Consider the following 25,619-nt stretch of genomic DNA (forward strand, 5'->3'; position numbering starts at 1 on the left):
AACCCATGTCTAACTCTAGCGTCCCATACCATAGAAGCCTGCCCAAAGGCCTTCGACACGCCAACCTACGTACTTGCCATGTGCATAGCACGAGCATGTTTGCTCTCTTTGTCCAAGCCAGACCTTCAATGGTGCATTTGCACAACTATGTCTTATAATAACCCAAGCCCTCACTTATATAGTGATAACTATGCCATAAATAGCTAACTTGCTATAAACAATCATTAAGCGTGTTTTATCAATCCAAGTATCTACTATCCTAGCCAAGTATTTTCTTGCTAATCCCTAATCCTGGTGCCCCCTAACCTCACTGGATTAGGTCCATAATCCATAGATTAGTGTCCAAGTACATAACATACTTCCCCTCTTCAAGCATTTACTCTTAAATGAAATTAGAGAAGCGCTTAATCAAATTAGCTGCTAACTCCCAAGTCAAGTTCTCTTCAGTTATCTTTCTACTTAATCTTATATTGAGGGATTAACTTGTTCTTGAGTCGCCTTTCCCCAAAATCTATCACCCTCTCGGATTCACGTGGAACATAGGACAAGTCCTCAACCTCGACAAGTTCCTGAGGGGTAACAAGGTTATCCTCAGCTCTTAGCACCTCTCTCAGTTGATTGAGATGAAAGACTGGATGTTTCACATTTGGAGGTAACTCTAGTCTATAAGCAACCTCACCAATCTTTTTCAAGATTGCGTAAGGTCCACAGTACCTACGGGACAACTTCGCAACCTTCCCTATATGTAATGTCTCAGAACTTTGGGCACTCTTGAATAAACTAGAATTCCCTGGCTCTAAACTTCCTTGGTGATGGCCGCCACCTATCAACATAAAACTGTGCACAATCTTGTGCACTCCTGATAGCCTCTCGTGCGCTGACTAGCATTTCTTGCATATTTGCTAAGAAATCTCTAGTATCAATCTGAATACCCTTAAGTCCAACTGTTATTGGAGATCTAGGTTGGTATCCATACAACAACGTAAATGGACTGTAACCAGTAGTCGCATGCTTAGCACTATTATAGGCAAACTCGATCATTGGGATGTACTTCTCCCAATCTAATCTCTTGGAGAGGTATGACACACACTAATCTTGGTGTATCTCTAAGAGTTTAACTCCCCAATTCTACTCCATCCGCCACTCGGTTTAGGCTACCGTTCCCATACTTTATCAAAGTCTTGCATCAACTCAGCCCATTGTGCCTTCCTTTGGTTGTTTCTTTACTATTAGGTATTTTGGAGCTTTACGTCTGTGTCCATCTGGTGTGTAACCATCCTATGTGTGTACGAGTCCTTATTCATATGTATGTGTGTGTGAACACCTACTTCGGTGTGAACACCCCCTTATATGTGGATAAGATAAGTGTGCCACATGTCATTAGTGTTTGTGCGTGTGTTGACATGTGTCCTAGGTATGTGTCAAAAGATAAGGCTACTCTAAAGCCTACAAAAAGTTCTGTACTTGGTGAGTTGTAGCACTTCAATCAAATCAATAGAGTCATCATTGAGTAGTGCACACAAGAATAAAGCATGTCTTCGGACAAGATCACACAAGCTTGAGATTGAAAGAGGAGCATGGCAGAAGATGCCAAGGCAGGAAAGAATCTGCAAATTTTGTGACATGAAGGCCATGGAGACAGAAGAACATATGGTCATGGTTTGTCCTCGATATACACATATTCGAGGCGGTTTCAGCAAACTCCTTGAAGGCCACACACAGCTGCCACAAGTATTGCTTACAGCCACACCCACTGTTTTGGGGACATTCATCACTCCACTCTTCAAGCATAGAGAGGAGCTTGAGTCACATTATGCCACACACTAGCTTGCTCGTTTTACTCTTCATAGTAACAGAAGGAGATTTTTTTTTTTTTTTTGTCTTGTACTAGTTTGTTGGTCCCATGGGTCATATTTGGCCCCCAGTGGACGATAATACAATCTTCTTCTCTCTCTCTATCTCTCTCTCTCTCTCTCTGTGCACACGCACAGCATGGATATCTTCCATCGTTGTGCTAACCCTAATACCAATAAATGGTATCAGAGCTAGTCCCACTCGCTAGCCCACTAACGACTTGCGTTGACCTGTGCATTGAATTAAAGCATGGAGTCATGGCAACACTGCCATAAAAATTCTGCATCGACATTCCATTTGCATGAAGGTGGATAAAAATCTCTTATTTTCCAATTTTTTTAATTGAGTGTCATGGGTACTCTACTCATGTAGTTCCCCGAAAATGATTTGTAATAAATGTTCAATATATGTGTCAATGTTTGGGTTTCTACCGCCTTGTGTAAGGCTCCTTATCTATCATCGTTGTTAGGGGCAACGGAGGGTGAGGAAGAGTTGGCCTTGTTGCTCTGGTCATTTGTTGCTTGGAGGATTAGCATGGCAAGGGAGGTGTGCATGGCTAGATCGCTCCCTTGCAGCATGTGATGGAGTTAGAAGACATTTACTTCCTTTGCGTGTTGGGTCTCACCTCTGTCACTATGAAGGGGGGTTTGGAGTATCACGTCTGTGTCCATCTTGTGTGTAACCATCCTATGTGTGTATGAGTCCTAATTCATATGTATGTGTGTGAACACCTACTTAGGTGTGAACAACCCCTTACATGTGGATAAGATAAGTGTGGCAAATGTCATTAGTGTGTGTGTGTAGACATGTGTCCTATGTAGTGTCAAACGATAAGGCTACTCTAAAGCCTACAAAAATTATTGTACTTGGTGAATTACAGCACTTGAATCAGATCAATAGAATCATCATTGAATCGTGCAAATGCTGTGTGCATTTGAGCATTCTGTGTGTGTGTGTGTGTGTGTGTGTGTGTGTGCGCGCGCGCACACTCATAGGATGGATATCTTCCATCCTCCACACTTGTTGCTTCTGTGCTAACCCTAATACCAATATTCGCCACAATCTCATCAGAAATCTGAGCATACCGGATGGCATCATCCAATGTTTTGCTTCGATTGTTCTTGATCTGGAGCTGATATCCATTAGGCAATCCATCCACAAAGAATCCCAAAATGGTGATAGGATCCATGTGAAATCCTCAAGCCTACAACTCTCTAAATTATGTAGATAGGTGTCAAAAGGCATATTCTTCATTTTGAAGCTTTTAAACCTGGGCACTATGTCGTACTCGTCCTCGGCCTGCAAGAACTCTTCTTGGAAAACTTTCTCAAAATCTACCCACGTCAGGGGCTTCACGCATAACTCTTTCCACCAGGTAAGGGCTTTTCCTGTTAGGAACCTTGTACCATCTGCATCTTTCTGTCCTTAGGGAAAGGATGGAACTCAAAATGTGTACCCCACCTGTGGAGCTAGGAGTGAACTGTCTCTTGAGTCCTCTTGCCTTTTCTCCCTTTTATAGGGCTCTGGAGTAAAAGAAGGTGTTACCAATGCTGTCCCAGCTCCCCTTGCAGTTACCAAGCCTGCCAATGTTGCTTGCATAACAACAATGGTGTTGGTAAGGTTCAAAATCTGTTGCTCAAGCAAGGTCATCCTTGTGTCAAAGTCTAGTTTAGTGACCAAGTCAATGACCATCACGTCATCATCCTGATGGTCGTCGTTGGGATGAACATTCTCGTCCATTGCATGATCGTTGTGCTTCATCAACCATGATAAATTCCAAGCTAATCGGCTGTGCTGCTCAAGGAAAATCTCGCATTCCGAGTGTAGAGATGAAGTGCTTCTTAGACGCGGCTCTCCCACGAACTCCAGTACAAATCTCGCTCTTGGAAGCTAGCCGAGTTCTCTCAGCCCTCTTGACCAAGGAGATTCGCACTTCTTGTGTGGAGAAACCATGAGTAAGGCCTTCCTTTTATACTCAAAATTTAGCCCCTCCCCCATGCTTTTGTTTTTTCTACAAACTAGTGTGCTTTTACTTTGCTTGGAGCTTTCTTGGCCTTTTGAACTCATCGAATATTTATACCGAAAAAAACATCTACTTTTCCACACAAAAAACATCTACTTTCCCCGCTTTTTGAACCGAATATTTTTAGGGGAAGAGAAGCGATGAGAGAAATACCCGGAATCTCGACATCTACGTCTAGACATGCATACCTCTTCAGCCTTTGTGTTAGGGTTTCTTTGATACCAACTGTAAAGTCCTTCCAAAAATCTGCCCTAAACACAGCTGAAAACACAATTAGTACAAAATCAAATCATGAGGTAGCAAGCTAGCTCACCTCCCAACCACGACTAGCATCCATTGATCTTCACCGAACCAAGGCTAGGCTCCTACACATTCCCATAGACCCGTGTCTAACTTTGGTGTCCCATACCACCGAAGCTTGCCTGAAGGCCTTCAACACGCCAACCGATGTACTCGCCATGTGAAAAGCATGAGCATGTTTGCTCTCCTGGTCCATGCCAAACCTTCGATGGTGCATACGCATAATTGTGTCTCATAATAACCCATGCCCTCACTTATATAGTGATAACTACACCGTAAATAGCTAACTAGCTATAAACATCCATTAAGTGTGTTTTATCAATCTAGGAATCCTAGCCATGTATTTGCCTCCTAATCCCTAATCTCTAATCTCAGGACCTTCTAACGCTGTAGGTTTAGGTTCCTAAACCATAGATTAGTGTCCACGTACATAACTTAGAACCTCCTTAGAATCCAACAAGGAAGGGGGATAGATACCGTGGGCCCGCTAATGAGCGGCATACATCACGGTAAAGTGTGGCAGAGAATTTCAAGGAGGATGTTGGGTGCTCTAGTGGGGCGGCGGGGAGGGGGCGGGGGTGGGGTGGGTTGGTCCTTTCAGTGCGACTCTCTCGGGTCCCATTGAAGCTGTGGTCTCCCAAAGCCACAAGTGCCACAAATGCTCGCTTCTGACTTTGAGAGGGAAGGGTTGATATGCCATTTGTGTTTGTGGAAGCAAACGATCCACACCCTCTTTTTGGGGGTGTGGTAAGCTTCTCTGAAAGGGGTTCACGTGTACTACAGCCAACCATGATTGCCCACTACAAAAGTGAGTGGGGGGCGATCCTCTTTGATGTCGAAGATTGCCAGGGGGATGTTGATCGCTACCCATGTTAGGAGTAGAGGTGAATCGAGAGGGGTTTTTGCCACTCAGGGGGGAATGGTTGAGTCATGTTGACGATAAGGTGCCTCCCCACCCTTAAGTCGAGCAAGTCTCTCTGCTTACCCGAGGAACGGCAACTGCTTAAGCGAGTCCATGAGCCCACTCATCGTGCTGGCAGGCTGGGGCTCAAGCAGTCCTCGGCAACATGAGTGCGGGCTCGAAGGGTGTCACCATTTGGTCTTGACACCCTGGCTTCTAACCAGTGTCTGGTGAAGCCGGATAACCATGTCAAGTACAAGGTATAAGAATGGGAGATTTCCAATGTGAACATGCATTTGCGCAACTCATGTTTGCATGCATGTCTAGATGATTCGCTAGTTCAATGACTTGTTTTCATGTGCTGCTTGCATGGTCGTGATTCTGTCCTGTGGAGCTGCGGACACCCAGAATTACTGCCAGCAGGACGTGTGAGTCATCCTGAATGTCGACAAGTGTTTGGTATTTTGCAAGACCTCAAAACATTGGCCAAAAATCATGCCCAAAGTGCTGAAGGGACTTGGATAAATTTCAATGAAGTTTACAGCAATGTCTTCACACACACTTATTAATGTGTGTGAACACCATTATGTGTGCGCACTGGTCAAATTCAAGCTTATGGGAAACTCCCCACTCATTTTGTTCTAGGCGCTCTCTATTGGGTTAGTTTGGGGTGCCCAAACTCATTTCTGGCGTTAGTAGGCATTTTGGATGGACACCTGACACTTGGCCACCTTACGCCACCTTACCTGGATGTGCCACTCCTCCCCGTACCACCCTCTCGAATGCTTCTTTCTCCTAGGTGCCTCATAGCCTTTGCTAGTAGTGTGCGACTGGATCAACACTCTCTCTCCTCTGCTGTACACACGACTGCAAAGTTGCAGTACGCTGCAGTATGGCCTCCTGCCCTGCTTCTTGGGTATATATCTCTGCTGCGTTACTGTCATTAATATCTATTAAGTCATGAGATTAGGGCTCTAATACACGGCAGTAGATTGGTATTAGAGCCTAGTTTCCTTTCCATTGTTGTGGAAGAGACTCTCTCTCGGACTAAGTGAGTGGGGTTAATCAGGGATGGCCAGCCATTCAACGTCGCAAGTGGAAGGCACACAAGGAGTCAACATTGCTGTCCAATTGGAGTTAGAGCATGCTCAAGAAATGGAGGAAAAGTATCAATAATTGGAGAGGTTTTGACAACAGTTCAAGAAGCAAGAAGCCCTCAAACAAGAAACTCAGTCAACCTGGAGGTCCAAAGAGCACTAAAAGGTAAACAACTTGCTTCCCACACTCAAGTTGAGCAAGATTTTCATTCATTTTAAGATTTGGCAAAGAATGTGGATACTTGCCTGCCTCATTAAGAGTGGGGACATCGTTGAAGGCAAGGATGAGGACCTCACAGTTGTGAAGTCTCCCTGTTTGAATCCTGGAAGTGATGCAGCACGGACAGCCAAGGAAAATGCAAGAGTTGAGGCCACTACGGTCTCTATACACTCTTCTCATCCTGTGGACAACCCCCCGAAACCCTCTACTTTCATTCACTAATGATGAGCCATTTCAAGAAGAAGACCAACACAATTCTCAGCTTATGATGCATACAAAACGTAGTAAGTAAAAGGTGATTTGAGGGCCACTTATGCGGGACGAAGGTTAGATGCATATGCATGAGATGGGCAAAGACAAAAGTTTAGTGGATGCAGGGATTAGTATGCCTAAGCCCGTGAGCAAGGGAAAGAGGAAGATGGAAGAGCAAGAGCAAGAAGATCAGTCCTCTGAGTTTCAACAACAGTACAACCACCCGAGAAGCTTATAGAATTTAAAACAGGTGACAAGGAAGTCAAATTTGAAGACTTCCATTGAGAGTTCAATGTGGACAAGGCACTTGCTTTCATCTCACAGTTTGAGGTGGCCTTTCTAGAAGAGGATTAGATAGAGAAGTTTGAGCTGCAACAAATAGGTCACCACCTCAAGTGTGCGGCTAGCACATCGTGGCTGGCCAAGAAGCTGCTAGGACATGTCACGATTGTGACGTATGTATGTATCAGATCCTCTCTTCATTGCTGATTCCTGTTGCACATGCAAAGAGTAACCAGCCAAGGGAACCCCTACCCTCGATTGGTTGCGACTCTTCGCCAAAGGATGTACCTCTTCATCGAATAGCCACATCCCTTCGACAAATGGTTGTATCCCTTGATGAATGGTTGTGCCTCTACATCGAATAGACACATCCCTATAGTTGACATGCATCTTTTCCACGGGCATAGCTGAAGCAACCAGCTCTTGGAAAGCGCTGAGGGTAGGGTTCCATCTTGAAAGATGGGTTGAAGCTCAGCTTCAAACTTGGGCATCTTCTCCTGTTCATTGATGCATCAAAGGCATGACCTTGAGGAAGACCTTCCAAAACCTCGCATGGATAGGCCTCAACCTTCTCATATTCTTTTGTCCTAATACTTCCCACTCCGTAAGGATCTTCTTCTCGAAACATGGGAGTAGGAAATGCTTATAAAAGTTAATTTTGAACCCCTTCCATGTCTTGGAAGCTTGTCCTGTGAGAATTATGTTGTTAATCCCTCATATTGTGTACTAATTACTACTTAAGTACTTAACTTAGAGAACAAGAGACTTCAGGAGAACACTTGAGAGAAGATTGAATTGAATTAAACTGAGTACAATAGGTCTCTTATATAGGAGATGAAGAGACACATTTGAAGAGGCATGTCCTTTGATGAAAGGACATGACCATAGACGAAAGGATACAACTTTAGGCTAAGGGATGTGTCTATTCAATGTAGAGGCACAACCATTCATCAAGGGATACAACCATTCGTCGAAGGGATGTGGCTATTCGATGAAGAGGTATAGCGAAGAGTCGCAACCAGTCGAGGGTAGGGGTTTCCCTGGCTGGTTACTCTTTGCATCTGCAACAGGAATCAGCAATGAAGAGAGGATCTGATACATACATACGTCACAATCGTGACATATTTAAAATAAAACCCATGTGTCAAATGATAGACATCCGTTTGTCAAAGAATTCCTGAAGAAGATTAGGGTACTGCTGCATGTCTTTTATCTGTTTGCCAAGTGGAATCAGACTCATCCAAATCCATCCACTTCACAAGAAATTCTGTAGTCAACTTTCTTCTTGTTTCCTTCTGTCGTACGTCAAGAATTACTTCTGGAACAAGGATAATATGGTCATCTTCAATTTCTGGTACATATGAAGATAAGTCTGGAACAGGCAAATCTCCTTGAACATACTGTTTGAGCCAAGAAATGTGAAAAGTCGGATGAACCTTCCCCCATGAAGGTAGAAGTTCCAACTTGTAACTGACAACTGAATTTTTCTTAAGAATCTTGAAAGGCCCATAGAAGCGAGGTCGCAACTTTGGAAAAACTGACTTCACTGTTTTGTAGCGGTGAGGTGCCACATACAACAAGACCAAATCTCCTTCTTGAAAATCTGCATGTCGACGATGCTTGTTGGCCTGTTTTTGATATTTTTGTTGCACATGGACCAATTTATCTCGAACTTGCACAAGCACATCTTGCATCTCCTGAACCAATTGATCTGCCAACCCCACTTTGTGTTGTAAAACAAAGTTTGTAGGCACAAGAGGAGTATGCCCATATGCTGCTTGAAATGGAGTTAATCCAATTGCTGAATGATGGGAATTATTATAAGCAAATTCCACGAGTGGCAAATAATCTTCCCATGATGCCAAACGGGATTGAATGTAATGTCGAATCATTTCTTCCAAAATCTGATTGACTCTTTCAGTCTGTCCATCTGTTTGAGGATGATAGGCTGAACTGAACAACAAATTCATGCCAAGAGATTTGAACAAAGACGTCCAAAAATGTCCAGTGAACTTTGGATCTCTGTCAGAGATGATGGTCTTTGGCAAACCATGCAATTTGAAGACATGTTGCACGAACAATGACGCCACATCTGGGGCTGAAGCAGCTTTCTTGCAAGGAATGAAATGCGCCATTTTGGAAAATCGATCAACCACCACAAGAATCTGAGCATTGCCTTTGGATGAACGAGGCAAAGTGGTGATAAAATCCATACTGATACTTTCCCATCTCTCATTGAGAACTGGCAACGGTTGAAGTAACCCTTGAGGAAGTTGTCGAGAGGCTTTCATTATCTGACACGAATGACAAGCTTTGACCAGGGTTGGGTCAGGTACGCGTACACTTGGATGTGAGGCGTTCTAGACGTACGTACGTTTTTGTACGTACGGAACGTTAAGGGCGTGTGCTATTTTTTTTTTCCACGTGTTGCAGGTCGGCGTCGTCTCTTTAATGCTGAGCGTCGGTGGTCATTTTTTTGGGGCGGGGCTGGGCTGGCCGCCGCTGGGCTCATTAGCCTTTATTATTTATAAGGCATGGCCCAAATAAAGGGCCAAACTTAAAGTAGAAAAAAACAAAAAAAAAACGGATTTGGCGGGCTGCAGAAAACGGGCCCAATTAAAAAACGAAAAAATAAACGGGAGAGAGAAAAAAAAAACGGGAAGAAAAATGAAAAAAAAAACAACGCGCACATGCAGCCAGCAGCGCGCAGAGTATTGGCGCACACACACACACTCAGCAAGGCTGCAAGCAATCTCTCTCTCTCTCTCTCTCTCTCTCTCACACACACACACACACACACACACACACACAAACATGTCACACACACACACACACACGACTGAAGGTTGAATAATCTCTCTCTCTCTCTCTCTCTCTCTCTCTCTCTCACACACACACACACACACACACACACACACACACACACAAACATGTCACACACACACACACACGACTGAAGGTTGAATAATCTCTCTCTCTCTCTCTCTCTCTCCATATACCTCTACATTATACACTGTCAACATGAAAATTCAACCTTTTTATTTGACATTCACATGACATTGAAGAGCTCATAGCCTCATTGCCCCCCCCCCCTCCCCACACACACACACATAGTGACAAGCGTGTACACTGTACACACACATCCAAATTCCAAAATAACACACACACATCTCTCTCTCTCTCTCTCTCTCTCTCTCTCTCTCTCTCTCTGTGCCATGGGCAAGAAACGACATGCCTATTGGAAGCTTCACACACTCCAAGATGATGAGAAGAGCAACCAATGGAGATGCCGGTATTGTGGAGGTGACTTCAAAAGTTCAGTTACTCGCCTCATCTCTCATGTATCGGGTCTCGGTGGCAATGGCATTTCTATAAGATTCCTCCCCCAACCCCCTTTTTGATGTCTAGTATCTTCTCCTGTAATCAATCCCTCTTCAGAAATATAAAGACCTTGTTTCTAACTGTTTTAGCCTAGAGAGAGAAAATTATTCTAGAGAGAGAATATTCAGATTATGAATATTTTTGGATAGAAAAATAACTCATCTTATTAAAATAAGTTCCCCCGAAACAGAAATTCAAAAAGAACTTTCCAATGTGCAATTGGAATTAATTGGAAATGGGTATAAAGGACCTTAGCCTAAGGGTCTAGATTTTCAGAAATTTTTGGATTATGGTCCAATTAAGGTTCCTATGGGCCAATAGCATCAATCCATGTGTAGGGAGGAGATAAATCCAATTTGTAAAAGAAGATACCCAAAAATGAGTAAATGCTCACATAAGATGAAGAGTTGAAAATGTACAAGGTTTATTAGTAAAAAACTATGAGCAATATTAAAAATATGAGATATTTTGGGTATCCAAAAATGAGTAAATGCTCACATAAGATGAAGAGTTGAAAATGTACAAGGTTTATTAGTAAAAAACTATGAGCAATATTAAAATGATTCCATTATGACACATATGTAAGGAAGGGGAGTTCTTTAAAGGAGGTGCATATTTCACATAAGATGAAGAGTTGAAAATGTACAAGGTTTATTAGTAAAAAACTATGAGCAATATTAAAATGATTCCATTATGACACATATGTAAGGAAGGGGAGTTCTTTAAAGGAGGTGCATATTTCACATAAGATGAAGAGTTGAAAATGTACAAGGTTTATTAGTAAAAAAACTATGAGCAATATTAAAATGATTCCATTATGACACATATGTAAGGAAGGGGAGTTCTTTAAAGGAGGTGCATATTTCACATGCTTGAATGAGTTTTAAACTCATAAAAATTGAGATATTTCATCTCTCCTCTCTCCTCATTCAAGTCTAGTTCCAAAAAGTTAGCTTAACTGACCTAAAAATGGTCAAATATTGACCAAACTGATTTAGAAAATTCTAGAATCAGTTTGTTTGGTTAGGAGCTCAATTTTTCCTATAAATAGAAGCCTCCCCCTTGTTGAAAAATAGATAGTGTTTATGCATCGTTACTCTACTCCACCTAAGCCAAGAACTGTGAATTCATTTAATAATTCACTAGTTTTTGGAGCTTCCCTCTTTCTTCAATCCCAATTAGTGGCTCCATCAACATACTTAACCAATTGATTGGTTGGGGGCCTCTACCGTGAACAAAGAATCAAGCAATTTGTAAGGTAATTAGTGAATATTGGTCTTTTCTATAATTTCTCAATGTTTCTCTCTTCTCAACCCCTCTCAAGCTTGAGAAGCTTAATTGGTATGGTTTTTTAAATGCTATTGAAGTTAATTGGTGAATAGTAGTGAAGAGTTACATAATTTAATAAATGCTATTGAAGTTAATTTTCATTTATGTTTAAATTCTAATGGTTTTTATGTAATTTCTCTCTCTCACTCAAGAAATGGTCATACTCATGACCCATTCTCAATCCAAATCAAGCTTTTCATAAAGCTTTTCCTTAACCCAAGATAAAGCTATGCTTGAGGCCAAATTAATGGCTTTTTCTTATGCTTTTAGTTTATGTATATTGATGATTCAATCCATTATGGATTAAGGATCCAATTAGAGAATCATTTTAATTATTTCCTTAATGATAAGCTTTATCCCTTAGAAAAATTGAGATTTATCAGTCATAGCAGCGGAGCTATGGCAAAATTTTTATAAAAATTATGCATAAAAAATTTTCATTCAAAGCATAAAAAGAGGACTTCCTACCATATTATAGGAATCATCATCCTAGATTAATTGAAAGAATTTCATTATAATCATGGAGAAATTGAATTTTAATATTATGCATAAAGGATAAATTTTTATATCAAAAGTGTTATTTTTACCATTTTTATTTTCATGCATAGAAGTATGCATAATGGATAAATTTTTATATCAAAAGTGTTACTTTTATCATTTTTATTTCATACATAAAAGTATGCATAAAAGAAAATTTTTATATCAAAAGTGTTACTTTTATCATTTTTAATTTTCATGCATAGAAGTATGCATAAAGGAAAATTTTTATATCAAAAGTGTTACTTTTATCATTTTTATTTCATACATAAAAGTATGCATAAAAGAAAATTTTTATATCAAAAGTGTTACTTTTATCATTTTTAATTTTCATGCATAGAAGTATGCATAAAGGAAATTTTTTATATCAAAAGTGTTACTTTTATCATTTTTAATTTTCATGCATAGAAGTATGCATAAAGGAAAAATTTTTATATCAAAAGTGTTACTTTTATCATATTGGATTTCATGCATATAGGTATGCATAAAAGATATTCTTTTTATACTAAAAGTATGATTTTCCTCATAAATGGATTTTATGCTTAACTTAGATGCATAAGAGAAATTCTTTTATTCTAAAAGTATAATTCCCTACCAAATTGAAATCATGCATAAGAAGATGCATAAAAGATTGATTTTAATTTCGAAAGTGTTAGTCTCCTTAAATGGAATTTATGTATAAATAAATGTGTAGAGAAATCTTATATCAAATAAAAGAATTCTCTTTAAAAAAAAAAAAAAAAGATATGAAATGTGATAAGATGTGATAAGAGGTGTATGAGATGTGATAAGAATTGATAAGATGCGTATGGAAAGTGATAGGATGTGATAAGAGGTGTGATAAGAGGTGATAAGATGCTTATGAAATAAGTTAGGATGTGATAAGATGAATTAAGATGTGTATGGGGGGATGAGGTAAGAAGTGTATGTGATAGGATAAGATATATATGGGTTGTGATAGGGCGAGAATGGATGTGATGTAAAAGATTAGATGTGAAAGTATATGGGGTTATATAAATGGGAATGTGAAAATGGATGTATGTATGTGGATGTGTGGATATGGAGATGGGAGTGTGGATGTATGAACATGAAAATGGATATATGCATGAAGATGTATATGCATAGATGTAAATGTGGATGTAGATGTGGATGTAGATGTGAATGTGGAATGTGGATGTATAGATGTGGATGTATGGGAATGTGGATGTGGATGTATGTGAATGTAGATGTGGATGTATAGATGTGAATGTGGAATGTGGATGTGGATGTATGTATGTATGTGGATGTAGATGTGGATGTATGGATGTGTATGTATGAATGTGGATATGGGATGTGGATGTATAAATGAGGATGTGAAAATGGAGGTAAGCATGTAGATGTGGATGCATGTATGTGAATGTGAATGTAGATGTGAATGTGGAATGTGGATGTATGGGAATGTGGATGTGGATGTATGTGAATGTGAATGTAGATGTGGATGTATAGATGTGAATGTGGAATGTGGATGTGGATGTATGTATGTATGTGGATGTAGATGTGGATATATGGATGTGTATGTATGAATGCGGATATGGGATGTGGATGTATAAATGAGGATGTGAAAATGGAGATAAGCATGTAGATGTGGATGTATGGATGTGAATGTGGATGTGGATGTGGATGTATGGATGTGGATATGGATGTGAATATATGATATGTGATGTGAAGGAATCTGAAGTGAAGAGATGGAAAAGGAGGTGATTGGATGAGTACACATATACATGGAATGTGGAATAAGTAATGTGGATTAATGAGGGATAATGTGGAAAAATGAGAGTTAATATAGAAACTGTATTTGTAAACTGTTTGTAAATGCTGTTTGTAAATGGCTGTTTTATGTCAAGAATGCTGGGGAAGCATTTTGACCGTCTTGTGATTAAGGTCATGGAGACCTAACTGATAAAGTTGCAACTGCTGACGGAGAGTCAATGGAGGACGTCTCGCGTAGCAAGGTCGACCGAGGTCTTGACCAGCCTCGGTTCGATTAAAATGGTGAGCTTCCGGTACGGTGGATGAGGGACCAAGGAAGCGGCCTATGAGTGAAGCGCTAGGTCACCTGCGAAGGATCCTAGAGGGTGCTGACCATACGGTGCTCGGGCTCTGGGTCGCCTAGGATACCCACGCGTGCGTCGAGGAAGATATTGGAACAAGGAGTAAGAGTTGTTTTGTGAAACCGGGCATGGATCTGGTTGATTGACCTTGCTGGTCTTCAATGGATGAGTCCATGGCTCTTTATATGGATCTGTTGGTTGATCTTGCAGATCTTCAACGAGAGTCCATCTTGATTTTTATAAGTAATTATATTACCGAGTATTATGGGCTAGGAACTATTGAAAAGGCCCCTGTGTGGACAGGTGGTGAGCGTTCTAGTTGCCAATGATGCCATAGATACTCTGATGAAGGAATGATGGGAAATTATGAATCAACCGGATAAATTGGAAGATTGTGATCAGTGGTACTATGGTTTCATTAAAGGATTGTTTTAAAGTTAGCCGATGCTAAGAAAAAGGCAATTTCATATTGGGTGTGTAAGTGGTGTGGCTAGTTTTATGTTTGCATGAACTTCCGGCTAGGGGGCCTTGGAACTCTTTTCCTTGGTACCCGGGACAAAACCTAACCAAATTCCAAATTGGATCCCATCACTACAGTGGTTGGGCGGTTGGCTAACCCATGGGATCGGATGGGGTTAGGCTGGACTGATGGATCCGTAAATCGAGATTTAATTTCTATTATTACGATAGATGAAGTAAATCCCGGATAGAAATTGTTCTATGGATAGGAATCAACGGCTGTGCCTCTTGATGGGGAAAAAAGCGTTGATCCCAATGATCCAAGTGCAAGTTTCTTCCTTGATTTGACCAAGTACCGTTAAAGGTGCAGTCAGATCAGTTGATCCGTAATGATCTTGACTACGTTAGAGTAAAGAGTTATCCTGGTGGAATCGCCCATGCTTTCCGGGTAAAGGAAGTTTTTCCGGTTTCGGTTTTGGACAAACCGACGGATTAGTCTCTTGTCCGGATATCCGTGGGCGAGGCCCCGAGTGTGAGACCCCTACCCACGCATGATGTGCTACTTCCGCTGCTAGTACCCCGAATCCGTCGCATGGTGGGGACAGGGATCTCACAATTTCAGCTTGCAAATCTGTGCCACGCGACATAGCAAATAAGGTGATAGCCGAGCAAAATTTGAAGGCTTCACAGGGTGCAGCCATGGCAGCTGAAGACGAGGATTTGTTGGATCCTCTTCCTCCTCGAGCTGCATTTGTTAATCCAACGGCTGCTACAGGATCCTCTAGTGCAATGGGGCAGCCTAGTAGAAAGAGGGCAAGAGTAGAGGAGAGCATTATGGAGGAAGGTGCAGGTTCCGACATGCATTGTGATAGTTCTTCTAAACAGCAGACCACTCTCCCATCTCGCATCTTTAGCACCGCATGGGTAAAGGAGCGGCAAAGGGTTGCCGAGATAGAGATTGCACGCACACTTATACAATGCAATATCTCCTTCAATGTGCTTCGCACGGACCAATGGAAGAAGATGGTTCAAGCAATAGCCGCTGTGGGTTCGTGCGAGGATTGGCACGGGGTCGAATACAAACAAATGAGGACACGCATGCTAGATGAGGAGAAAGCCAGGATAGATGTGGCGCTGCAACCAATACGGGACAGCTAGAGAAAGTTTGGATGCACCATCTTGTCTGATGGATGGGCCGACATCCGAAGGCGCCACATGATAAACATTCTTGTATCATCATGTTTTGGCACCTATTTCTTGCGTGCGGTGGATGCTGGTAAGGCAGGTGAGAGTGTTACAGCTGAATTTATATATCAGCACATTAGGCAAGCCATCATAGAGGTGGGTCCAGAAAATGTTGTACAGGTGGTCACTGACAATGCCTCCAACTGTAGGAGGATGGGAGAGTTGGTAGAAGGTGAGTTCCCAAGCATTGTGTGGACTCCATGTGCTGCACATTGCTTGGATTTATTAATGGAGGATGTGGGGAAGCTTACTTGGGTGCAGCCAGTGTTGGCGGATGCCAATCGCATCACCACCTTTTTCAGAAAAAAACACAAAGCATTGGCGCTCTTTCGCAGCAAGAGCCCCGGGCTTGATATGGTACGGCCTTCCAAGACTCGATTCGCTTATGCATACATGGTCTTGGAGCGTTTGCAGAGGCTCCATGATCCTCTACAAGCCACTGTGGTTGATCCAACGTGGAAAGATCCACGACATTGCAATTCAGAGCCTACAAAGTATGTCCAACGTAAGATCTTGGACGAGAATTTTTGGGAGGAGACAGCAAAGATTGTCAAGTTGCTGAAGCCGCTCTTCTTTCTCTTGCGCATGACAGACATGGAGGGATCTACCATGGGTCTCCTCTACCACATGTTTAGGAGGATGCGGCTAGAGATTAGCCGGTCCACAGTGGTGTCTCAAGACAGGTAAGCCATTGTCAAGTGCACGTCACATGTTTATCGCACCAATCATTTTAAATTGCTCTTATTATAACTTTGGTCTTGACTCTTTTTTCCTCTCTAGAATTAGAGAACTGAATCAGATTATAGAGACGCGTTGGGAGTACATGTCTCGCCCAATTCATGGCATGGCTGCACTCCTTCATCCTCTTTATCGAAAGGATGAGACCATAAGCAATCCAGAGCTTCTTACCATGCGCGACATGTACTTGGAGGCAACCTATCCTCAGGAGCAGCAGTCAGAGGTAAACAACTCCATGGTATCCTACATGCATAGCTTGGGTGCCGCTTTTAGCAGAACCTCATGCAACAAGGAAGACGAGGCAAAGGCCCCGATTAACTGGTGGTTGATTTATGGTTATCAATCATTCCAACTCCAACAAGTGGCATTGCGCGTCCTCTCTCAAGTGAGTGACAATAACTCCCTAAATGGAATTTGGAAAACGATGTGTGATAATAAATAGGTTTTGATTACTTTAAGACTTTTATTACTTGTAGGATTGTTCAGCTGGTGCGTGTGAGCGTAATTGGAGTGCCTACTCTCTTATTCATACAAAGATCCGCAATAAACTCAAGACCAGCCAGTTGGAACGCTTGGTTTATTGCCGAGCCAATCTTCGATTGGTTCAAAATCTTAAGAAACTTGAGCATCCTATGCAGGTGACTGATTGTGTCATAGAGTCTAGACATTAGTATATACAAGTAACAATATTATGATGCATGCAGCTGCCAGCATTTTTGGCATGCCATGGTCACAGACAATTCGCATTGAACATGTTTATTGTTGTTGACAGGTTGATCCTCTATCTCTGGAGCACGTTGCTACCGCAGAAGAGGCGCAGACCGCATTGAGAAACGAGCAGGAGGAGATAATTCGCATGTTGCACAGAGAGCTGGAGAGTATAGACCGCAGGGTGGCTCGGGCTTCTTCCAGGGCGTATGACATTGAGCCCAGTGGTGATGCGCATGTTGTGCAGTCGAGCGGGCGAGGTAGACGAGGCGCTAGGCGCGGGACTCGTCGAGGACGAGGACGACGCACATCTACCACGTCACATGCGGAGACATCGACAGTAGCTACAGAGGAGATGCTAGATGATCATGAGAGAGTACCCTATGTAGAGCCTGAGTATGATTCTGATGGGAATGTCCTTACCGATGGAGACGTCCCATCTGATTCAGCTTCATCATCAGGTGTTGATGATGATGAGTAGCCTTTGCAGGACCTAGGTTGACCGGGGCACTTTTTACTCTCTTTAGGAGAGGTTTTTTCCCCCGTGTCCTTTGTATCGGTTTCTTTACTTGTAGCGCTTTGCGCATGCTCAGAGTTTCTGTAATCATGATTTTACCTTATGTTCATTTGTATCCTTCTTGAATCTCTACTCTTTCAATGTTCAATGTTTAAAGTTTAAACCATTCAAAGTTTATGTTTCATGAATGACATTCAATGATATGTACTAGTGGATCTAATTTATATATATATTATATTGACGCACTTTACGTACTTTTGCTCGAAGACCGTACTGTACTGCGTACCGTACTCGTACCGTACCGTACGTACCGTACGTATGGACCTACCTTGGCTTTGACAAATTTGATAACATCTTGCTGCATCTGAGGCCAGAAGTATGTAGCAGACAAAAGCCGATATGTCTTGTTGATACCAGGATGAGCAGCATAAGGAACTTCATGATGCTCTTGAATGAGAATCTTCCGCAATGAAGTATTGTGAGGCACACAAATGCGATCAGAAAAGAACAGCAATTCATCTACGATGGTGTAGGCTGCAAACATGTTCATTTCTGCAGGACCGGGATTAGAAGATTTGAGAGCACGGAACGCATCTCCAAAATCTCTATCAGTCAAATACTCATTTTTGAAACAAGCAGGGATTTCCATTTGCACATCTGTGATGGCATAATTAGTGGCTCGAGGCATGCAGCTCAAAGCATCTGCAACCACATTTTGAAGACCAGGAACATACTGGATAGTCATGTGGAAATTAGCCAAGAATTCAACCCATCGGCCTTGTCGAGAGTTCATTACAGGCTTAGTGAAAATGTACGTCAGAGATTGATGATCTGTACGTACAACTGAATCTGCTCCAAGAAGATAATGTCTCCAAGTCCGATAAGCATGCACGATTGCCAAAAACTCCTTATCATACACAGGATACCTGCTTTGAATGAAAAGCAATGACACCATCATTCTGTATCAAAACTCCACCAGAAGCACGATTTGAGGCATCTGTCATTACATCAAAGGGCTGGGTGCAATCTGCAATGGCCAAGACCGGGGTTGTCGTCAAGGCATGCTTGAGATCATTGAAGGATTGCTCAGCTTCAGAAGACCACTGAAGTTTGTCCAGCTTTGTCAGTTCTGTCAAAGGGGCGGCAATCTCTGAAAACCTATGCACCTTGTTGTGATAAAAGTTAGCAAGTCCCAAGAAAGATCAAACATCTGAAATGGTGAGAGGCAAAGGCCAATCCACAATCGCCTGAATCTTCTTAGGATCTACTGCAATCCCATCAGCAAAAATGATGTGACCAAGATATTCCACATGGTTCTTGAAAAATTCGCTCTTGTTGTTGTTGATGGACAGCACATTGGTGCGTATTACTTCAAAGACAATCTGTAAATGCTCTTTGTGATCGACCATAGATCGGCTAAAAACCAAAATATCATCGAGATAAACGATCACAAAGTTGTCCAAGTACGGCCCAAAAATTTCATTCATCAGGGTCATGAAAGTGGCCGGGGCATTGGTTAACCCAAAAGGTATGACCAAGAATTCATAATGGCCATATTTTGTCCGAAAGGCTGTCTTGTATTCATCACCATTACGGATACGAATTTGATGATAGCCGGACTTCAAATCAATCTTGGAAAACACCTTTGCACCAAGCAGGTGGTCGAGCAACTCATCGATGCGAGGCAAAGGGAATTTGTTCTTGATTGTCAGCTTGTTGAGAGCACGGTAATCAATGCAAAGCCGCATTGATCCATCCTCCTTTTTGACAAGCAAAACCGGGGCTCCGAAGGGACTTTTGTTGGGGCGGATGTGACCTTTGTCCAGCAACTCCTGTAATTGCCTTTGTATCTCTGAGATTCAAAGTAAGAAACACGGTATGGAGCTCGGGTTGGAGGAGGTTGACCTGGGATAAGATCAATCGGGTGATCCACAGGACGACGAGGAGGCAATGTCGTCGGAAGATCATTCGGAAACAGATCCTGAAAAGGCCTAAAGAAGGGTAGCTCCAAGTAAGCAGTTGTTGATGACGAGGCTTGAGATTGCTCACTAGTTTTTGCTTCAATCTCCCGTAACATGACCAAGGATGTTGTACAGTCATGTTTGCGGACGAGGCGTTTGACTTGCAGGGCAGAAACAACAGTGATGGGTTTGGCACTGAAAAGGCCACGAAGGTCCAGCTCTCGATCATCATGGTATAACTGGATTGAATGAGAACGAAAGCTGATCATTGGATCATATCGATACAGCCAAGATTGTCCCAGTATCATGTCATAATGTGACAACGGCATCACTGAAAATTTAAGGTGATCTTGGTAATCTTGAATCTGGAACTGAAGCTGTTGCACCTTGAAGGAACCATCAGCAAGCTCTACTTGAAAAGCATCCACAAAATGTCGGGTCTGTAGGCGAAGCTTGTGAACCAAAGAAGTGCCCACAAAATTAGTGGAACAGCCACTGTCCACCAGCACATTGATGGGATGGTCGCCAATGAAACCCAGAAGACTAAGGACCTGCTTGGAAAGATTCACCGGAACAGGGTTGGTACTTTGGCCATTAAGCATCAGGGTACTCACAACTTCAGAAACGCGAACAGAGCAAGCTATTTGTTTGTTTTTGTCTTCTTCTTTTTTTTTTTTTTTTCAGAAAGAGACTTCTATTAAGTATGAGAAAAACATACAACAATCACACCTATAAGCCAGGAAAAGAATATAATCACCCCAATATGTAAGGTGATTTCAACCACTGAGGAGCATCATGATGCCATGTAAGACCTGTGGTACTAGAGGAAAAGAAGATGCCATGGTCCCATTCCCGCATAAATATCACATGCTTCGCCTGCGTAGAACGAGAGGGCCCCTGAATGCGAGTCCAAGTAGCCATAAGAGTGTGGATGATATCACCCCATATAGTACTAATGCACTGAGACCCAAAAATCTGGACACCCTCAATAGCCTTCGTGCATCTAGCTCTCTAGATCTGCCATGCTGTAATACTGGCAATAATCTCCCAACTGGTGTCAATCCTTTGTCTAGGGGGTGTATAATCAGAGTGAGGAACATCCTGCAATAAACCATGCTGGGCAATACCTCTACGAATGAAAAAAACAAAATTTGTACCACTGCCCTCATAAAGAAGTTGCGAACCGGACTGGGAGAGCCAAGCAACTGCCCCCCAAGTCACATGCATGGCTCGGCCACTCAATTTGCCCATAAGTTGGGCTACAGGACCCCAAATATGCTGTGCAATGCTGCACCCCCATAGACAATGTTGTACGGACTCAGAATCTGCCGCACATCTAGGACAGGAAGGTGCTACACCGAAAACTGATCTCCACTGATTGGTGGGGAGACCACCATGTAAGAATAACCAAAAGAAATGAGAGATCTGGCTCCTTCTGTATGAGTGCCAACGTCTATGCCAATATCTGCGCTGTATCACTGGAGAAATATCATAGCTCTCCCAATGAGGCCTGAGAGTAGGGATCCTATGCATCTGTCGAGTGAGGAGAAGCCTGGCATTCCGAACAGTGAAACTGAAAAAAGAAAGGCTTTTCAAAGGATCGAAAGCATCAATCCACTCCCACTCTCTTGGATCCCACTGAAGATATCTGATAGGACTGCCACCATATAGCCACAAACACCAAGAGCCATGAGTCACTATCTGAGGAGAAGGGTCAATGAACCAGTGCTTCCCCGAGCGACCAACAATCCTCACTGGACTAAGCCTAGTGTTTGGTATGATCTCCTCCATACTACATCTCCTCAATCTCCCACCAGGCATGATAGAATACATGAGGAAATCTGTATCCTCCTGGCCTGGCAAAGCAATGACCTGCAAAGGTATGCCTATCCTCGAAAAAACTCCCAGCCAACTTGGATGATAGTCTCCGTGAAAGGTCCCAGAAAGCCACTCATGCGGAATAGCTGCATCAATCTGATCAATACGAATGCGAGAGCCCCTAAGATGCTGAGTGGATGCAACTCTCCGATCCCCCGGAAGACTTTTAAAGGTCTTCCAAGTGAGAACTGTGTATGCACATCTCTCCCATCCTGACCATTGCATATAACGAGATGCACCAAGTGGCCGACCAGCCTCATCCCTAATGAACTCGTTCCACATAATAGGTTGTCGGTCAGCCTCGTCCAAAGACCTAGGAAGCCTTTGTTGCAAAAAATATCTCATGCTTCTCCATGCTCTGACAATGGCTGCAATAAGAGGGGAAGATGGTGCCCTAATATCAGCCTCTGTGAACAAAAAACATGTGTTGGGCATCCAGTCTCTCCCGACCCTGGGTGTACATCTGGAAATCTGAGACAAGAAAAAATCCTTCCAAGGCTCAGTGCTTGGTAGGAAACCTCTGACCACAAGTTTGCAAAGCAACGCCCTGCATTGAACATCCGGATCGATAATATTCAAGCCCCCCTCTCTTTTGGGCTGAATAACTGTGAGCCAAGCTACCCTGGCAGCACGAGTATCTGAGGTGCCATCCAAGCCCGACCAGAGAAAATTTTGGATCAATCTCCGCAATTGGCCAATGCACCCACGAGAGAAGCACCAACAAGAGGCAATAAACCAAGCTGAGGCAAGCAAAACCTGATTAGCCACCAAAGCTCTAGAGGCTAAATCTAATCTCCTGGAGCTCCAATGGAGGAGCTTCTTTCGGATACTCATAAGTACCGGAGCAAACTGCTGTGCAGGAGAAATATCAATCCCAACTTGGCATCCCAAATATCTAGCAGTACATCCTTTGCTGATGCAAGTAAAACCAAGCTCTGCACCCCAATCAACTCTCGGTGAATCACTAACCCAATAACCAACAGATTTGTGCCAATTAATGAGTGCCCTTGCTGCCAAACAGAACTCCTCTAGTGCTAGCCGGAAGGAACATAAGCATATATGTGAAGCCTCCAAAAACAGGGCTGTGTCATCAGCTAACTCAGAGTCAACCAACTCCTCATGACTACGAAGAGGCAACCTCAATCCTGAAATACCAGCATAGAGCGGAGAAAGATGCTCATGGCCTCTGCAACTATGATATATAATAAAGGGGCTAATGGGCAGCCCTGTCGTACTGAGCGAGAAATCTGAAACCGCTCTCCTCTATCACCGCAAGCAAGAACTCTACTGTGGGCATCACGATACATGCATGAAACTCCCTTGATCCATCTCTGAGAGAAGCCCATATGACTAAGAGTACCCTCAAGAAAGTCCCAATCCACTCTATCATAGGCCTTCTCAAAATCCAAGAGCAGAATGGCTAAGGGCTGATTGCTCGCTTTAGCCCATTCGACGGCCTCCCAAAACGAGAAAATGTTATCAAAGATGCTCCTGCCGTGTAAGAATCCATTTTGGGTATCATGAATAACATCCTGCAAAATTGGCTGCAATCTGATGCTCACTGCCTTAGCAAGAATCTTATAGGCAGTCCCAAGTAAGGTGATAGGTCTCCACTGGCCAATCAATGTCTTATCCCCGCTCTTAGGAATAAGATAAATAAGCCCCTCAGTGAGAGAAGAAGGCATAGAACCTGTGTCCCACATCTCCTGCAAAGCCGATGTTATCTCAGCCCCAATCTCATCCCAAAAAGTAGTGAAAAAAAACAGGGGAGAGGCCATCCTCCCCTGGACACTTACCATGAGGTAAGGCATGAAGAGCATGACTGAACTCCTGCATAGAAAAAGGGGCATCCAGAGCAGCACACATCTTCTCGGTGATCAAATGTGGCAATGCATTCCAAACCTTCCTCTGTGCCCTGTGTCTCAGATCTGGCTCAGCACTAAGAAGCTGGCAATAGAAATCGGTGGCAATCTGTCTAACCATGAGAGGATCTGAGTGAAGAGTGCCATGTGAATCCTGCAACTGCCTGACACTATCTCTGGCATGAGATGGGCCGTGAGAAGCAAAGAAATGTTTGTTACATCTGCCACCCATCTGTGTCCAAAAGGATTCCTGGGCATGGAAACGATACTCCGCGCGTTGCTCAAGAGAGTGATGAAGTTCTGCTCTAATAGTACATAAAGAATCTGCAACCCATTGAGCATGAGGATGTTTCTCGTGCTCTTTCGGCAAGGCAGCCAATCTACGTCTAATAGCCCTTTCTAAGTCCAAGGCCTCTTGCCTCTTAGACAGGGCACATGTGTGATAGAAGTCACTAATATCACAGAGAGCAGAGGCCAGGCTTTGAGAGGCCTGTAAGAAGTCATGAGATCTCCAAATATCAAGCATACGATGCGATAGTTCTGCATCTGAAAACAAATGATCAGGGATGCGTACATGGGGTGCTGATCCATGGCAATTTGGATCCCTAATACATAAAACCACTGGGCAATGATCCGATTTGGAGGTGCCTGTAGCAATCAAAGTATGTCCACCTCTGTCAAGCACCCAATCATCCACATAAAATCTGTCTAACCGTGCATAGATACATCCTACATCTCTTCTCCTGTTAGACCATGAATAAAGAAGAGTGGATGGACTCCTCAAAATGTCCTCCTCATGCCAACAATCTCTACCATGAATGGAGAGTATAAACCTCTCCCAAGACGATCTTTCAAGAGGATGCACCAAGCCCTCATGTCCACCTCTTTTATCCGTTGGCATCTCAACCATGTTAAAATCCCCACCAATAATCCAATGGTCGGCAAGAGGCATCAATGTAGTGAGAGATTTCCAAAAGGCAATCTTCTCATCTCTATGGTTAGGAGCATAGAGATTGAGAATACCAATGCGTGTAGTACCCTGCATAAGAAGGATCCACTGCGCTCTCGCAGACAAAATGACACCATGTCCAATGATGCAAGGCAAGATCACAGCTGAAACAGAGATACAAACACCACCCTTGGTACCAATAGCCGGTGACCAAAAGGTGTGTCCCGAGAGAAGCTTGCCTGATCTCCCACACTGAGTAGCATCCAGTTTATGCTCTTGCAAGAGCAATATATCCATAGGACCACCTGAGACTGGGTTTTTACAATTTGTTTCCGTCGACGCGGAAAAAAACCCCCAAGACCCTGAATGTTCCAAGAGACAATCCTCATAAAGACTCAGAGTAGGAACGACCAGATCTCGTGGTCGACGAAGGACCCCCTTTAGAGGCGGAAGTACGTCTCGCATAGGTAAGGGAGGTAAAATCTGACGATGTAAACGTTACCTCTCTCTCCCACTCCGAGGAAAAGCCAGGGCTAGTCCTCAGAACTAGAGAGGTACCATGACAATGCGAATGTGCACCATCATCCTCAAGGGTGCAATCATCCTGTAACTGTAATGCAGCATCCTCCTGTGAGGGATCCAGATCATGTGCCTGCAAGGCCTCATCCTCCGAAAAAGGATCATTATCTTGTGAGGCAAGAGTTGCATAGGGGTTAGGGTGCTCCACAGGGAGTGTGGGTGAAGGGGCACGTACGGGGGTGCCTGCCATCCTTAACCACAACCCAACGCTGTGTGGTCTGCTGTGGCAAAGGAGCAGCTGGAGTCTCGGCATCTGCAGAAGGCCTCTGATGGGCAGGACCACGCCGCCTCCTAGCATGGCCCCTCGATGTGGGACAATCTCTAGCAATGTGACCCTGTCGATGACAAATCACTTAAGGATGCCAAAGAGCCTAAGGAAGGTGAAAGATGCCAAAGAGCCTAAAGAAGGTGAAAGTGAAGGCATGAAGAAACAGAGTACAAAGCGTAAGAAGAAGCA

The 25,619-nt window shown here is 43.2% G+C and overlaps 2 protein-coding genes across 2 annotated transcripts in view; both read left to right on the forward strand.

Moving 5' to 3' along the window:
* LOC147623879 (kinesin-like protein KIN-14I) overlaps positions 1–25,619 on the forward strand; it is a 102,751-nt gene that overhangs the window by 23,904 nt on the left and 53,228 nt on the right. The gene's annotated exons all lie outside the window — the stretch shown is intronic.
* On the forward strand, positions 15,931–17,897 carry LOC147623880 (uncharacterized). Its single transcript, XM_086820049.1, has 4 exons — positions 15,931–16,653; positions 16,751–17,093; positions 17,185–17,346; positions 17,481–17,897. The coding sequence occupies exons 1-4, from the start codon at positions 15,941–15,943 to the stop codon at positions 17,895–17,897; spliced, it is 1,635 nt and encodes a 544-aa protein (XP_086676175.1). The 5' UTR covers positions 15,931–15,940.

The sequence above is a fragment of the Cibotium barometz genome, chromosome 26 (assembly GCF_041138505.1).
Source record: "Cibotium barometz isolate CiBa-2024 chromosome 26, ASM4113850v1, whole genome shotgun sequence".
NCBI classification, from domain to species: Eukaryota; Viridiplantae; Streptophyta; class Polypodiopsida; order Cyatheales; family Cibotiaceae; genus Cibotium; species Cibotium barometz.